Raw genomic sequence first — 16,509 nt, 5'->3', positions numbered from 1 at the left:
GTCTCACACAAATACTTAACACAGTATAAAATGTATAGGTACCTGTCACTAATGAATTATAATATAAGATGATCCGTAAGATGATTTTTTTGTTTACACCGATGTCCAGCGGTTGCAGTTCTTTTGTTAATCCTCCTGGAATTCATGGAATGAATCCTCCTACATTCATTTGCTTCACTTGTTTTTTCACAGTAGCGGAGAGATGGGCACAATCTTGTTTTGCAGCCCCGAACACTGCGGACAATACAGTAATAATATCGATGGCCATTTTTTTTTTTTGTAAATGTCGACCTGAAATCGTAGAACTCAACATCAAGTTTGTCAAGTTTAGAGGGGGCGGGGAGCAATCCATGGGTCAAAAATAAACATTTTTATGTGCATACTGTAACTGCCTCTCAGTCACTGTATGCTGTCAGTATTAAGTTCCCACCTATTTTCGTTTTTGGTTCCTACTTAGATGTTAATAGTTAATAAGGCGGAACAAATTTTCTGTAAAATCGTCGTTTCCACATGTGCACGTTTAATCGTTACACCAATAGAAATTAAGATCAGTTGTTGCCACACTATTTAGAGCTCAAGGGCTGATGGGTGCTGAAGGATTAAAGATCATCTCTATAATTCCCTCCTAAGGCATGCGTGCAGCCATTAAGTTCTCATGTTGGTTTTGTAATAAATCCATCAGTAAACACAGGAACTAGTTGCTGTCTGATCGTTGCACATCCGAGGGAGTTACACATACCAATTGGGGTGGTCCTACGTATTCAAGAGGAACTGCACTTTTTAAGGGCGGCACGGCGGTCTAGTGGTTAGCGCGCAGACCTCACAGCTAAGAGACCAGGGTTCAATTCGACCCTCGGCCATCTCTGTGTGGAGTTTGCATGTTCTCCTCGTGCATGCGTGGGTTTTTTCCGGGTACTCCGGTTTCCTCCCACATTCCAAAAACATGCTAGGTTCATTGGCGACTCCAAATTGTCCATAGGTATGAATGTGAGTGTGAATGGTTGTTTGTCTATATGTGCCCTGTGATTGGCTGGCGACCAATCCAGGGTGTACCCTGCCTCTCGCCCAAAGACAGCTGGGATAGTCTTCAGCACCCCCGTGACCGGTAGAAAATGAATAAATGCACTTTTTAAAAAGATCTTGCCCATCATTCACAATCCTTATGTGAAACATGAACATATATTTCTTTCTCTTTTCTGTGCATCATAACACGAGAAAACAGAATTTGAGCTGCTGTAGCTTACAATGATGTCATTGGGATACACCTATTTCCACTATGAAGACCTCTAAAAAAAAACCCTTGAACAACGTTGCATGGTTTGATATACATGCTGTGATCTGTGAACTTATGATGATTTTTTTTGGCGCATTGATACACATACTTATGCTAGTTCCTTCAATAAAAACAGCAGCAACAACACCTACGATGTCCGCTCTCTTTGGGATGGCTGTGTCTTCCAGCACAAGACATGTGCTCCAGTCCTCAGGTTAAAAATGTTGCAACAAGCATCTTGTTGAGACTTTGTAGTGAAATGAAATAAGCTACGTATCCATTCTTCCATCTGTGAATGACGCTGAGACTAGCGATTAGCAACGCTGCTACAATAATAATATTGTTGTAGCTAGGTTAATATACGTATAAGTCAGGTATGTAAATGGAACACTGTTGGCGTTTTTTTTAAAGAATCAAAATAAGTATTTCTCATGACGTTCCTTGCTAGATAGCTGATATAAACTCATTTTCTCACGCTAGAATGCACATAAAAGGGAAAGAAATATGTGTTCATGTTTCACATAAGGATTGTGAATGATGGGCAAAATTGCAAAAAGTGCACTTCCCCTTTAACCCCCATGAAAAGCTGTACAACACTGTTAAACACATGTTCTCTTTTGGAGAACATTTAGAAAATTCTCTAAAAATAGACTGACTAGACTAGAAGAATGTATAGCTGTCAAAATTCTTAAGACACTGCACTTTTTGACTGTTCCTGTTTCAGTGTGCTTAAAGGGGAACTGCACTTTTTGGGGGGGGATTTTGTCCATCATACAAAATCCTTACATGAAACATGAGCACACATTTTTATTTCCCTTGTCTGTACACTTTACAAGAAAAAACAACTTAGTAGCTAGCTAACAATGCATGTCATTGGGACGTGCCTATTTCGACTACAAAGCCCTCTTAGAAAAACAATGTTTTATCATTGGATGTACATGCTGTGGTGCTTATGCTACTTCCGTCAACAACAGTAGCACAGAAACAGACACTTACAATGTCCGCTCTCATTGGAATAGCTGTGTCTTCCAGCACGAGACGTGTGCTCCAGTCCTCAGGTAAAATTGAGAGCTAGGTATCCACGGGACACTCAATGGAACACTTTTTTTGTGAGGGCTTTAGTGTAAAAATAGTTACTTCCCATGACGTCCATTGTTAGCTAGCTCATATTAACTCGTATTCATGTTTCACATAAGGACTGCGAATGATGGGCAAAATAAAAAAAAAAGTGAGATTCCCCTTTAATGAACAAATCAAGAGAACTTTAAAAATACACAAAGGTTTAATGTGAAGCATTTTTGTAGCTAAAAGGAATTATTGCTTAACGTCATGGAAGATTAAGGAGCTCACACATCAGTCATAGGATGCTCTCACGCTCTGGGAAGGCATGAGTGGGGAGACATGGAAAGAGTTTGGAAGATTCTTAGCGTACTCCACAAGCTCATATGATTCTCGGATGTCAGTCAGACCGTACCAAAACACGGTCCATTCCCCATTTACAAAGCTACCATCACAATGCTTGAAGTACCTACAGTAGATACACAGAGGGAGAAAAGAACATCACGCAACTGGAGGTGTATAAATCTATAAATGCTGTCTTTGTGTATTCCTTACCAGGGATTAACCTTATTGGTGGTTCTGGACCTCCAGAAGAGTTTACTGAGATCTTCTCTGATACACTCCAGCATCGCATCACCGGTGCCCTGGCCCTGCTCACTGCTGCTCACCACCAGCTTATCAAGGTAAGGCGTGTTCACCACTTCCTTGGTGACAATGCCTGCAGCTGTATAGCTGAACAGAAAGAAATTATGAGTCAGTCCCTCACCAGCCATGAATGTCGCCGAATATCACTGATGGTAACATGCATACTATATAAAAAAGTAGTAGCTTCACGTACCCTTCACAGAGGTAGACAGAATGCAGCCGCCCTTTTAGAGAGTCAATGTAATCTTTCTGTAGAGTTTTATCGAATGCCTCGTTGATGAGAGACAAAAGACGGTCCACATCGATCCCATCAAAGGAATTATACCTACACAGTTGTACACCATGCAAAAGATTCAGACTGTGGGGATGAGACTAGGAATTATTTGATTCCCTGACAATTTTAAAACATGGACAATCCAAAATATCAACAAAAGATCTAGAAAAAAAACACATGAAATGAGTTTGTATTTGTGTGAAAGTATCTCCAAACACAATGTGATGTAATACTTAGTGGATAAAACCTTGCTGGCAAGCACAGACATCGAACATTACATGGTTTGATATACATGCTACGATCATGCATTAACACATACACTAATGATAACGTGTGACAGTTGCAGTATCTTGCAACTTTTGATGATTTAAAACACTACCGAAGCTTTTTTTTTTCGGTGCATTGATACACTTATGCTAGTTCCTTCAATAAAAACAGCAGCAACAACACTCATGATGTCCGCGTCTTCCAGCACAAGACATGTGCTGCAGTCCTCAGGTAAAAAATGCCGATGGCAAACGAGCATCTTGTTAAGTCTTTGTAGCGAAATCCACTCATCCGTCTGGGAATGACGCTGAGACTAGCGATTAGCGGTTTGCACACATCTGAAGAGGGACTTGGGCCCATTCAGCTTTACAGATACCCCCAACCCATAAGAATTTACGGTGAAGCCGTCCTGTACTCTTAACTGAGAAACAGCCCAGATTTTGTACAAATGGAATGTTTTTCTTAGGGTTATATTCAACTTTGCACTTTGGGCGTGTGACCAATCACAGAGGAGTGGGCATGCCCGTAGGCGGACCGTGGGTGGAATACATTAAAACAGACCGTTTTGGAAGAAAGGACATATCAAAGAAAATACAGCTGGAATAGGTGCATATTCTGGAAGATCTTGAACTTTTTCTTTGTGGGTTATTTAGCATTTAAAAAAAAGAAAAGAAAAAATCTGACACTGATATCGAGCGATATCACATTTTAAGGCTATATAATTATCGGTACCAATAATAATCGGACATCCATTCATTTCAATGTTTTTCTTACAGATTTTTTTGTTGATATTCCATGTCTCTTTAAAAAAAAAGTTTTTACCGGTGTATGGGGTTTCTGTTTTTAAAGAGCGATCCAGACCCTGAAACAGAAGTAAAGACAGACATCGAAAAAGCAGATGTACAAAAGGGATAACATTAAGCACAATTCAAACACATTTAAAAGGCAAAGTCAGTCTGCACCTCTGTGACTGAACAGTTCCGTCAGCAGTGTGTCAGCAGAGGTGATGACTGCAGAGGACTCCGTAGGCAGATAGTTGAGCAGTCTGGCAATACCGACGACCCTGTGACGCTCGGCAGCACTTAGCCATGGTGCTGTAGACAGACGAGGGAGGTTGCCAGGCAGCGCCACTGTACCCAGCACCTGTAACACAAACAGGCTATTAAGTAGCACCATCATTACATTTAAGCTGCTGCATTTCATTGGCTGTGACCTGTATAGTCGTGCCTCACCACATCAAATTTAAATACATATTCTAATGAATAGATCACGCTGTTTTGTGGTTGAATATGGCCTAGGACGCAACTTCCTATCCTGCACACATCTGGAACAACTTATCGAACGGACGTCCTCGATAGGCGTGTTTTCATGACACACAGGCTGGATGACAAGAGTGCGCATTGGTTCTATAAGTGGAATGAACCGAGAGAGTGGGCTCTCATCTCATTCAGCCTCTTTGTGGAGGTGGGGCTACTAGCTACGTAGCTACTCCCTTAGCTACAGTTAGCCAGCTCCGTGAGCATACGCTAACATGAATGACAACACAAAAGCGTTTTTAAGGTGAATGCCACAGCCACATTGTGGGAATATTTTGGTTTTAAACACAATTCAATTTATGTCTCCCAACTAGTAGTGTGCCAAAGAAAAGGAAAGTCATCACCATGGAAGTGAAAATGAACATGATGAAAAGCTGAGAGATAGGACACACACCCACCAATATTGGCCGTTCTTTCGGTCACAACCGCTTGACTGTTGTTTCCATCATTAAGGATAAAGATTATTGAACGCTAAAGCGGTCATGGATTCTGTGTGCTGCTACACGGAGATCTGGGAGAAGAGGAGAGGAAGTTATCCTGCCAGACTAGTGTGGGAAAAGCTCAGGGATAAAAAAATACGCAGTTATTCTCTTTTTATTATAACATTTTCCTGCTGGAAAATGTTGAATTAAGCTCTATTGGGTTCATAGCTGCAACAATCATTTGCCCTGCAGGTAACGCCATCACTTTCTATTTCAAAAATAATTACAGTCAAACCTCAGTTTTCAGACGCCCTAATTGTTCAAATGTTTTAGAAAACAATTTTCACCAATGTCTTGGTTATCGTAGAATATTCTGAGGAACATACTACTCTCTGTACTGTATCATTTCGTGAAACTGAGTGCCCAAACACATTGATTTTTGCAGGTAAGACTAACATTTTTCTCTATATATATTTCCTTGAGGAAACAATTTTTTAGGAATAAATAACAAAACTTGAGGTACTAATATAAAGTCGATACAAGAAATCTGTGAAAATGTGGGGTCGCACCACAAATAGGCAGGAATTTACTGTGCATTGATTACAATTAGTAAATGGTAACATCCATGCCTTGTTTTCCTGGTCTCGCAGACCTCCAGATTTGGTCAAGAACATGACTTTGTGGGGCTGCAGTGCACGAGAAACTGCTGCCGTAACTTCCATCGGGTCCAGAATTACTGAGCAACCTTGGTTATTCTTCCCAACAGGGCAAACCAAAGGAATCATCCCACATTTTAGACACCATTGGAGAAGGCTGGTATCAACGGCAACAGACGGTAGAGCACTATCGAGAGGAGATTCAGAGATGTTAGGAAGTGGTAAGAAAGAAGACCAAATTCTATATACATATACAGTGGTGTGAAAAAGTGTTTGCCCGCTTCCTGATTTATTTTTGTTTTGCATCTTTGTCACACTTAATAGTTTCAGATCATCAAAGAAATGTAAATATTGGTCGATGATAGTCGATGACAACACACCTGAATACAAAATAAAGTGCTGAAATGAAACTTTTTATTATGTGTGGAAGCAGCAACAGCAGCAACAACTGCAATCAAGCGTTTGTTATAACTTGCAATGAGTCTCTTCCAGCGCTGTGGAGGAATTTTGTCCCACTCATCTTTGCAGAATTGTTGTCATTCAGCCACATTGGAGGGTTTTCCAGCATGAAGCGCCTTTTTAAGGTCATGCCACAGCATCTCAATAGGATTCAGGTCAGGACTTTGACTAGGCCACTCCAAAGTCTTCATTTGTTTTTTCTTCAGCCATTCAGAGGTGGACTTGCTGGTGTGTTTTGGATCATTGTCCTGCTAAAGAACCCAAGTTGGTTTCAGCTTGAGGTCACCAACAGATGGCCGGATATTCTCCTTCAGGATTTTTTTGGTAGACAACAGAATTCATGGTTCCATTTATCACAGTAAGTCTTCCGGGTCCTGAAGAAGCAAAGCAGCCCCAGACCATCACACTACCACCACCATATTTTACTGTTGGCATGATGTTCTTTTTCTGAAATGTGACGTGACTTCTACACCAGATGTAATTGGGACACTATTTTTTGTCTCGTCAGACCACACAGTATTTTCCAAAAGTCTTGGGGGTCTTCTGGCAAAACTAAGATGAGCCCTAATGTACTTCTTGTTCAGCGGTGGTTTTGGTCTTGGAACTCTGCCATGCAGGCCGTTTTTGCCCAGTGTATTTGGTATAATGGGGTCATGAACACTGACCTTAACTGAGGAAAGTACGGCTTTTAGTTCTTTGGATGTTGTTGTGGGGTCTTTTGTGACCTCTTGGATGAGTTGTCGCTGAGCTATGGGGTCATTTTGGTTGGCCGTGCACACGTTCATCAGTGTTCCATGTTTTCGTGACTTGTGGATAATCTCACTGTGGTTCGCTGGAGTCCCAAAGCTTTAGACATAAGCATTTCCAGACTGACAGATCTCAATTAATCACAGTTATGTGTTAACAGGGGGAATCATTTTTCACAAAGTTTCATTTAAAAACTGCATTTAAATTTTTTTTTTGATGATCAAAAACATTTAAGTGTGACCAACATACAAAAAAATGAAGAAATTAACAAGAGAGGGGGAACACTTTCCCCACCACTGCATATATCTCGTTCCTCACCTACTTCCACGTGGAGGTTCATGCAGCATTAGGAAGGCCTCAGCTGAGAAGAACGGCAGGACAGTAGCTGCCTGCTGTTGCAGAACTTCAGTCAGCTGCTGACCTCGTTCCACCAGACCCTCGGTACTCTGGGAAATTCCCACTGCTGGAACATACCCAGACATGCCCATGACCACGACAAGCTTCATGCCCATCCTCTGGAGGAAAGACAGTCCAAAGGCCAGGCACTGAACCATTTCCCTGCTGTCAAACACTGAGCTGTCTACCTGGGGAAGACATCAAGATGAATATGAAATTGTATTATGAAGTGAGTGTATTGTAATAGAGGGAAAACAAAATATGGTTCAATAACACAGAGATCTCCTGACTGTGAGGGCAACATGCTAATACCTCGGACACTGTGCGGCCCCTGGCACAGTCTACAATATAAATAAATAGAAATAGTACTCCAACAGGGCATTTTAATAATGGCTATATGGAACTGTATATACCCAATGTAATGATGTAAATAACAATGATATTACTTTAACAAACAAAAAAGTTGACTTCCTCATTGTCCTTGTTTACCCATCTATATTTTGCTCTACAGTAGTTTTTCTTGCTTAAAAATAAGCATGACAGTCTTTGAAAGAACTCCCTTTAAAGTTGTATTGCACACATATTTAGTATTTTCATTAATGGCCCAGGAAGAAACAATGAAAAACAGCATATTTTCACCACATTCCCAAAGAAAAAATGACGGCCAGGACAGGGCGTGATAATGGGATCAGCCGCTAATATTAAACATACCTCAACTACAGCAAAGGGTGACTTCGTAGAAGTTGCTCGAAGGAAGTGTGTGAGCCAGTATCGGGCTTCCCGGGGGTCTCCTCCAACTTCGCTGAGAAAAGCCTTCACGTCTCGGTATATCATGCTAGCTTGGGTCCTACCCGAGGAGGACCAGGAAACACCGGGCTCTGGTGGACCGCAAGCCGCCGTCCTCTTTTCCTCCACCCCAGTCCCGTCCATGCTCAGCGTACGCGTCGGGGGACGGAATATCGTCAGCTGTGAGGTTCTTGACAGGTACTTACCCGCCGTTACCAAAGCCCTGCATCTGGAGGGTGGACAGTTGGCCATGTTGCCTGCTGTGACACTCTTCAGTGCCTCAGCTGTCATTCACAAGATCTGGCAGGATCGAGTCAGATATCAACATTATCGACACCACAGTATCAGCTGCCCGGAGTCACTATGTTTGATATTTACTAACGTCAGGTCTCTCTAGCTATCGTTTGATTTTATAATAATTTAAAAAATGAAAAAAATTAACATTATACATATATTTAAAGCCAATTTGTGTTTTATTAGTCATTATATTTAGCGTTTTGTAGTTTACGTGGTATCACATTGATACCAAAATTGCAGTATCATTCATTTCTATCGTCCAGCCGGGCATGGGCGGGGCTAATGGGGTGCTTTGTCCAATAAAGGCACATGATAATGTCAGCGCCTAGTCAGCAGTCATGTTGTTGGAGTCCTCAGTCACGCTTCTAGCTATAATCTAGTAAATCAGCCGTTTATGACTATTAAATAGTTTGTGTGGCTGGCAGATAAATAAAGAGACAAAAACACAATTGTCATTACAAAAGTTGTTTTTTTGTCAAACGAAGTGGTAAAATCGGAAAATGAAATGAATATGCTAATTCTTTAGGGACGGATATTCCCAGGTAGCCTAGCGTCCGTTTTATTCCATTAACTACGGCTTCTCATAGAGATCAATGTAAGTCAGACTGCACAGAAGAGGTCTCGGTTTGATAAAAAAAAATGGATGTAGGTGTTTGTCTGAGGTATGGTTTGCTATGTAACAACCATTGGGAGTTATTTATCTCGGAAGTTCCAATCTGTATCAATATATGTGAATATGTGTGTGCGAAAAAAAAGACGCTCTCGCTTGGTGAGGAGTCTTTTGGCGCCACCTGCTGGTTTGCATATGAAACTCCAATATAAGACGGCGTGTCTTCATTTTGCGTTGTTTATCCACACTCTGACCTGATATCCTGACTTTGACATGCGTGGTACTTTTCCTGTGTTAATTGCGTAATTAAAGTACTTGTATGGCGGGCCAAGATGAATACTTGTTGAGTACTTAGGCAGTACTTGCTATCAATGTCTGTCATCTGCAAGAAAACACATGCTCTCTCTCTCCCTCGCCCTCTCTCTCTTCTCAGGCACGCACTGTATAATAATCTTCAGGAAGTCATTATCGTACATGTGATTTTCTTTCTTTCTTTCTTTCTTTCTTTCTTTCTTTCTTTCTTTCTTTCTTTCTTTCTTTCTTTCTTTCTTTCTTTCTTTCTTTCTTTCTTTCTTTCTTTCTTTCTTTCTTTCTTTCTTTCTTTCTTTCTTTCTTTCTTTCTTTCTTTCTTTCTTTCTTTCTTTTCCACAAAAAAACAGCATTCCACTCCATTCTGCGGCTAGTATGGATAACTTAATTTAGTGTATTTCCTTCTGCCACAGTACAAATGCAGTAACTGTAACAGGACAACTGAGGTGTCCAAAGTGAGGCCTTTATTGGCCCAGGGTGCATTCTAAAACAAAAATAAAATAAAAAAATAACTTAAAATGAAGGTAATTTTTAGTAATTGATTGATTGATTCATTCATTTTCTACCACTTATTCTCACATAAAGATGAAACTGGACCTTCACCCATTCATGGTAAGGTTAATATTACTACAATATAATATTCATATATTATAGTATTACTAACACAAATTTTCCGGGTTTACTTGTGTTCATTGTGCAAATGAAAGATCATGTGTTTTTATCAGGCACAAGAATTGGATGAGGCCTTTGTTGACAAAGATACACAACCCTAAAGCATAGTAGAGAAGAGGAATCGCCTCAAACCAAAAATTGTTAAGAAAAAAATGTTTTTGAATAAAAATCAATAAAATCTCCCATGTTCTGTCCAAGTTACACAAGCATACATCTTAATACATCTTCCTAGTTACACAAGCACTTTCACTGAGCCCATGCCAGGTTACATAAAACCACGATGAAGCATGATACATGGCATTTATGGACAAGAAAACATTCAGTACTTTATATACATACTGTATATTTTTATCTCACACTTTGTAGATTAATCATTTGGTGATCAAATTTTTTGTAGCACATAATCAATTACAAGGGCTGCACGGTGGACGAGTGGTTTGCACGCAGACCTCACAGCTAGGAGACCCGAGTTCAATCCCACCCTCGGCCATCTCTGTGTGGAGTTTGCATGTTCTCCAAAAACATGCTAGGTTAATTGGCTACTCCAAATTGTCCATAGGTATGAATGTGAGTGTGAATGGTTGTTTGTCTATATGTGCCCTGTGATTGGCTGGCCACCAGTCCAGGGTGTACCCCGCCTCTCGCCTGAAGACAGCTGGGATAGGTTCCAGCACACCCGCGACCCTCGTGAGTATAAGAGGTAAAAAATGAATGAATGAATAATCATTTCCAAGAGCCAAAACAGATCAACATCCAATGCATCACACATGAAGCTACAGCCGCCCGTAATTGTATCCAAGGCCAGCAGGTGGTTTCATGTGCACAAGAAAGCGTGCACAGAAAGCCCACGCATGCACAGGGATAACATGCAAACTCCACACAAAGATGGCCGAGGGTTGAAGTGAACTCCGGTCTCCTAGCTGTGTAGCCTGCGTGCTGACCACTCGTCCGCCATGCAGCCTTTAGTAATCGAATTAGTACCAAATGTACGCCTTCATGAATGTAATTAATTACCAAGGAAAGTAAGTATAAATCCATATATATATATATGTATATATATATAAAAGCTGCCAGGTGACGACCTGTGAGGCGTCTTTGTCTTAAACTACACACTCTCAGGTATTTGTCTTCTAGCACAGTTGTGCATCGGGGCCTCCCACTCCTTTTTCTGTCCTTGTCAGACCCAGTTTGTGCTGCTCTCTGAAGGGAGTAGTTAACAGCATGGTGAGAGATTTTTTTAGATGGGTTTTCTATATATATATATATATATATATATATATATATATATATAGTGTATATATATATATATATATATATATATATATATATATATATATATATATATATATATATATATATATATACATATATATACACTAGCACTCAAAACTTTGGGATCACTTGCAAATGTCTTTGTTTTCCAAAGAAAAACATTTTCATGCATTTCAAAAACAATTTTTTCCAGCGGTAGAAAAAAATATATATATATATGTAAATTCTGGTGTTTACTCACTAAATTTTGAGAGAAAAGCAGACATATATAAGCTGCATCAGATAACAAGCCGCACATGTCCACATCATCAAATGACATATTTCGTGAGCACAAGTCCGTGAGGACCATGCAGCTCTTTATTTGACAGGAGCCAATCATGAGCTATGAACAAACTACCAACAAGTTTGAAAAAAAACCTTTGGAAAACACAGGAGGTCACAGGCGGTCATTACTCAACATAACATGGTGTCATCCAAAAAAGACTGAAACTTAACACTCAAAAGTTACCTACGAATTTTACAAGTACAAATATAAGTGTAAAAAACAATTTTAACATTTTCCCATAATGCATTTTGTCCCAGCAAAGCATTTAATTGGTTATTCCCGCTCGGGTGCTGCAATGATGTCAGCCTCCCTGTAGTCTCCGGCCTCCTCGAGCTCCCTCTGGTTGGACAGAGGCGGCATTGCAGCGCCCCGGCCGGAATAACCAATTAATGCTTTGCTAGGAGGAAATGCATTATGGGAAAAAGTTACAATTGTTTTTTTTTTAAATATTATTATTTTAACCCTTATACAGTGGCTGTTGAGGGAGGTTTCATAAGATTAAAGAGTTTGACTTGAATTCTCTACCAAGCATCCAGATTTGCTGATATAGATGTCAGTGCGTTATAACGCACCACATTTCAACGTTACCAACTTAGTAACTGAGCCACATACATATGGTAAAACGCAGCTGCATGAGCATTGAAGCTATACAGACACACAAAGCGTAGGTACCACAAAACAAAAAATGGACAAAATGAAAGCAAAACGGCGTCCGTGGCTAAGTACTACATAGAATGTTTTGGCGTACACACAATTAAAGGGAAGTACCTTGAATGTCAGTCCAAAATAAGGCACATTTGCGACTGTACATAGTCACACTGTACACAGGACACATGAAGGGCATATAAATGTAAAAGAAATACAGTTGAAAAGCCATTTTGAGAAATGCTGCAAACGTTTGACAGACAAAAATGACCAAAATTAAATTTGCAATGTTGTCAATTGCAATTTGCATAGAGAGATTTGCATTAAACTGTGGGGACATACTAAGATATGCCTCGTACAAACCCATTAACTTTTATTCCATGACTTTATGAAGGGGATCCTCGAATCTAAATATATAAATCGCAGATCCCTGAAGTTTTTTAAAATTATTTTTCTTTATTCTATTTTGTCTAATCTCCGATATATTAAAACAGGAAGAGAGGGTCACATCAAAAGGATGAAAGAAAACATGTTGGAATTTCTTTCCGAGCAGCAATTAAAGGAAGTGTTACCAGATGCTTCTTGACACTGTCAGCCCCCTACTTCTGAAAAAAATATGCATACATCTATAATGCATATAAACATACATATACATATGTATATATATATATTTGTTTCATGGTAAAAAAAAGTATTGATATTTGATACAGATTTTTAATCTAGACTTAATGACGGTAATATTTAGTCAAAATGAATGATTTATCTCATGCTGTTTTAGAACGTCCAGTATAAGCATAAATACACTGATAAATTGTCATTGATTAGGGCTAACACAAACATCTGTATACCGCTCAGCCTAATAAGGCATATGTTGTGTCAATTTTCTCCAAACAATGTAAACCTACTTTAGGACTGTAGGACCACCCTTGCGTGGCCAGATGTCCAATAATGATCATGTTTGTATGATAATTTCACCCACTGTACAATGAATAATAATTAAAAAAATCCATTAATGTGGGATAATTTGACCCCCTCAATACATGGCTTCATGGCTGCTCTGATGGCGTGCATTGCTTATCAACAGCCAGGTGAGGGTGCTGTTCTACCAGTGTATCCATCCATCTGTTTTCTTTGCCACTTGTCCTCATTGGGGTCGCTCGGGTATGCTGGAGCCTGTCAGCTGACTTTGGCCAGAGGTAGGATACACCCTGGACTGGTGGCCAGCCAATCACAGGGCACATACAGTGAAGAAAATAAGTATTTGAACACCCTGCTATTTTGCTATTTCTCCCACTTAGAAATCATGGAGGGGTCTGAAATTTTCATCGTAGGTGCATGTCCACTGTGAGAGAGATAAACTAAAAAGAAAAATCCAGAAATCACAATGCATGATTTTTTAACAATTTATTTGTGTGATACAGCTGCAAATAAGTATTTGAACACCTGTGTATCATCTAGAATTCTGACCCTGAAAGACCTGTTAGTCTGCCCATTAGAAGTCCACCTGCACTCCATGTATCATCCTGAATCAGATGCACCTGTTTGAGGTCGTTAGCTGCATAAAGACACCTGTCCACCCCATACAATCAGTAAGACTTTAACTTGTAACATGGCGAAGACCAAAGAGCTGTCCAAAGACACCAGAGACAAAATTGTACACCTCCACAAGGCTGGAAAGGGCTACGGAGCAATTACCAAGCAGCTTGGTGAAAAAAGGTCCACTGTTGGAGCTATCATTAGAAAATGGAAGAAGCTAAACATGACGGTCAATCTCAATCGGAGTGGAGCCCCATGCAAGATATCACCTCGTGGGGTCTCAATGATTCTAAGAAAGGTGAGGAATCAGCCCAGAACTACACGACAGGACTTGGTCAATGACCTGAAAAGAGCTGGGACCACCGTTTCCAAGGTTACTGTAGGTAATACACTAAGACGTCATGATGTGAAATCATGCATGGCACGAAAGGTTCCCCTGCTTAAACCAGCACATGTCAAGGCCCGTCTTAAGTTTGCATATGACCATTTGGATGATACAGAGGAGTCATGGGAGAAAGTTTTATGGTCAGATGAGACCAAAATAGAACTTTTTGGTCATAATTCCAATAAGCGTGTTTGGAGGAAGAAGAATGAAGAGTACAATCCGAAGAACACCATCCCTACTGTGAAGCATGGGGGTGGTAGCATCATGCTTTGGGGGTGTTTTTCTGCACATGGGACAGGACGAGTGCACTGCATTAAAGAGAGGATGACTGGGGCCGTGTATTGTGAGATTTTGGGGAACAACCTCCTTCCCTCTGTCAGAGCATTGAAGATGGGTCGTGGCTGGGTCTTCCAACACGACAACGACCCGAAGCACACAGCCAGGAAAACCAAGGAGTGGCTCCGTAAGAAGCATATCAAGGTTCTAGCATGGCCCAGCCAGTCTCCAGACCTGAACCCAATCGAAAATCTTTGGAGGGAGCTCAAACTCCGTGTTTCTCAGCGACAGCCCAGAAACCTGACTGATCTAGAGAAGATCTGTGTGGAGGAGTGGGCCAAGATCCCTCCTGCAGTGTGTGCAAACCTGGTGAAAAACTACAGGAAACGTTTGACCTCTGTAATAGCAAACAAAGGCTACTGTACCAAATATTAACATTCATTTTCTCAGGTGTTCAAATACTTATTAGCAGCTGTATCACACAAATAAATTGTTAAAAAATCATGCATTGTGATTTCTGGATTTTTCTTTTTAGTTTATCTCTCTCACAGTGGACATGCACCTACGATGAAAATTTCAGACCCCTCCATGATTTCTAAGTGGGAGAAATAGCAAAATAGCAGGGTGTTCAAATACTTATTTTCTTCACTGTATAGACAAACAACCATTCACACTCACATTCATACCTATGGACAATTTGGAGTCGCCAATTAACCTAGCATGTTTTTGGAATGTGGGAGGAAGCAGGAGTACCCGGACAAAAACCCACGCATGCACGGGGAGAACATCCCAACTCCTCACAGAGATGCTAACCACTAGGCCAAAACTGCACATAAGCTATACCATACATGGTTTTTGACAGGAGTATACCAACACATTACAGACATGGATAAAACATTTATTATTTATTATCAGGTTTGCAGGGGGTGCTGGAGCCTATCCCAGCTGTCTTCAGGCGAGAGGTAGGGTACACTCTTGACTGGTCGCCAGCCAATCACAGGGCACAGCATCAGGTTTGGCAAAATGAAAATAAATATAACATAAACACTTTGAAAGTTTAATTTAAACTAAATTTGATGTGACTCAGGGGCGGCACGGCGGTCAAATGGTTTGCACGCAGACCTCACAGCTAGGAGACCAGGGTTCAATTCCACCCTCGGCCATCTCTGTGTAGAGTTTGCATGTTCTCCCCGTGCATGCGTGGGCTTTCTCCGGGTACTCCGGTTTCCTCCCACATTCCAAAAACATGCTAGGTTAATTGGCGACTCCAAATTGTCCATAGGTATGAATGTGAGTGTGAATGGTTGTTTGTCTATATGTGCCTTGTGATTGGCTGGGGACCAGTTCAGGGTGTACCCCGCCTCTTGCCCGAAGACAGCTGGGATAGGCTCCAGCACCCCCGCGACCCTCGTGACGATAAGCGGTAAAAAATTAATGAATGAATGAATAATTTGTCTCATTGTGTTTTGAGACTGAGAAAGATGTCAGTTAGCCCCAGGTAAAAGTACGTAAAAAGCATAAAAACATAATATAAACATAAAATATCTGTGAATACAGAATGCAGAGTATGCGGGTCCCAAGCTAAAAAATAGGCACACATCGACTATAACTGAGTAATGTGTACAACGCAAGGCAGCTGAACAATTTTAGGTGAAAATGCACGGAGGGAAAGTTCCAAGTGACTACAAAATGAGCCATAGTACATGCATGAAAGGTTTATGAGTCACAAAGAACTCCACTAATGAGTGTAACAACAGGAAGAGTGACATCTCTGGGAGAAAGATACTCGATGTGCTAAGTCATCCTGCTCTTAGGTGAGATAAAATGAATTTCCACCAATAAGGGCAGCACTGAAATTGTTCATACATTTTCAAATGAACTT

General features: G+C 40.7%; 1 protein-coding gene across 1 annotated transcript in view; it reads right to left on the bottom strand.

Annotated features, from left to right (window-relative positions):
• Positions 1-2,497: 2,497 nt before the first annotated feature.
• The window catches only part of nags (N-acetylglutamate synthase), a 48,962-nt gene continuing 34,950 nt past the window's right edge, over positions 2,498-16,509 (bottom strand). Inside the window, exons 4-11 of the mRNA XM_058049931.1 lie at positions 8,226-8,600; positions 7,437-7,702; positions 5,886-6,099; positions 4,481-4,661; positions 4,341-4,380; positions 3,171-3,302; positions 2,888-3,064; positions 2,498-2,801 (exon numbers count right to left, since the gene is read on the bottom strand). Coding sequence (XP_057905914.1) covers positions 2,627-2,801; positions 2,888-3,064; positions 3,171-3,302; positions 4,341-4,380; positions 4,481-4,661; positions 5,886-6,099; positions 7,437-7,702; positions 8,226-8,591 — 1,551 coding nt within the window. The 5' untranslated portion in view covers positions 8,592-8,600 and the 3' untranslated portion in view covers positions 2,498-2,626. The remainder of the gene's footprint in view (positions 2,802-2,887; positions 3,065-3,170; positions 3,303-4,340; positions 4,381-4,480; positions 4,662-5,885; positions 6,100-7,436; positions 7,703-8,225; positions 8,601-16,509) is intronic.

Source organism: Doryrhamphus excisus, chromosome 15 (assembly GCF_030265055.1).
Source record: "Doryrhamphus excisus isolate RoL2022-K1 chromosome 15, RoL_Dexc_1.0, whole genome shotgun sequence".
NCBI classification, from domain to species: Eukaryota; Metazoa; Chordata; class Actinopteri; order Syngnathiformes; family Syngnathidae; genus Doryrhamphus; species Doryrhamphus excisus.
The sequence above is the reverse complement of the archived record's forward strand: the minus strand, read 5'-3'. Positions and strand labels throughout refer to the sequence as shown.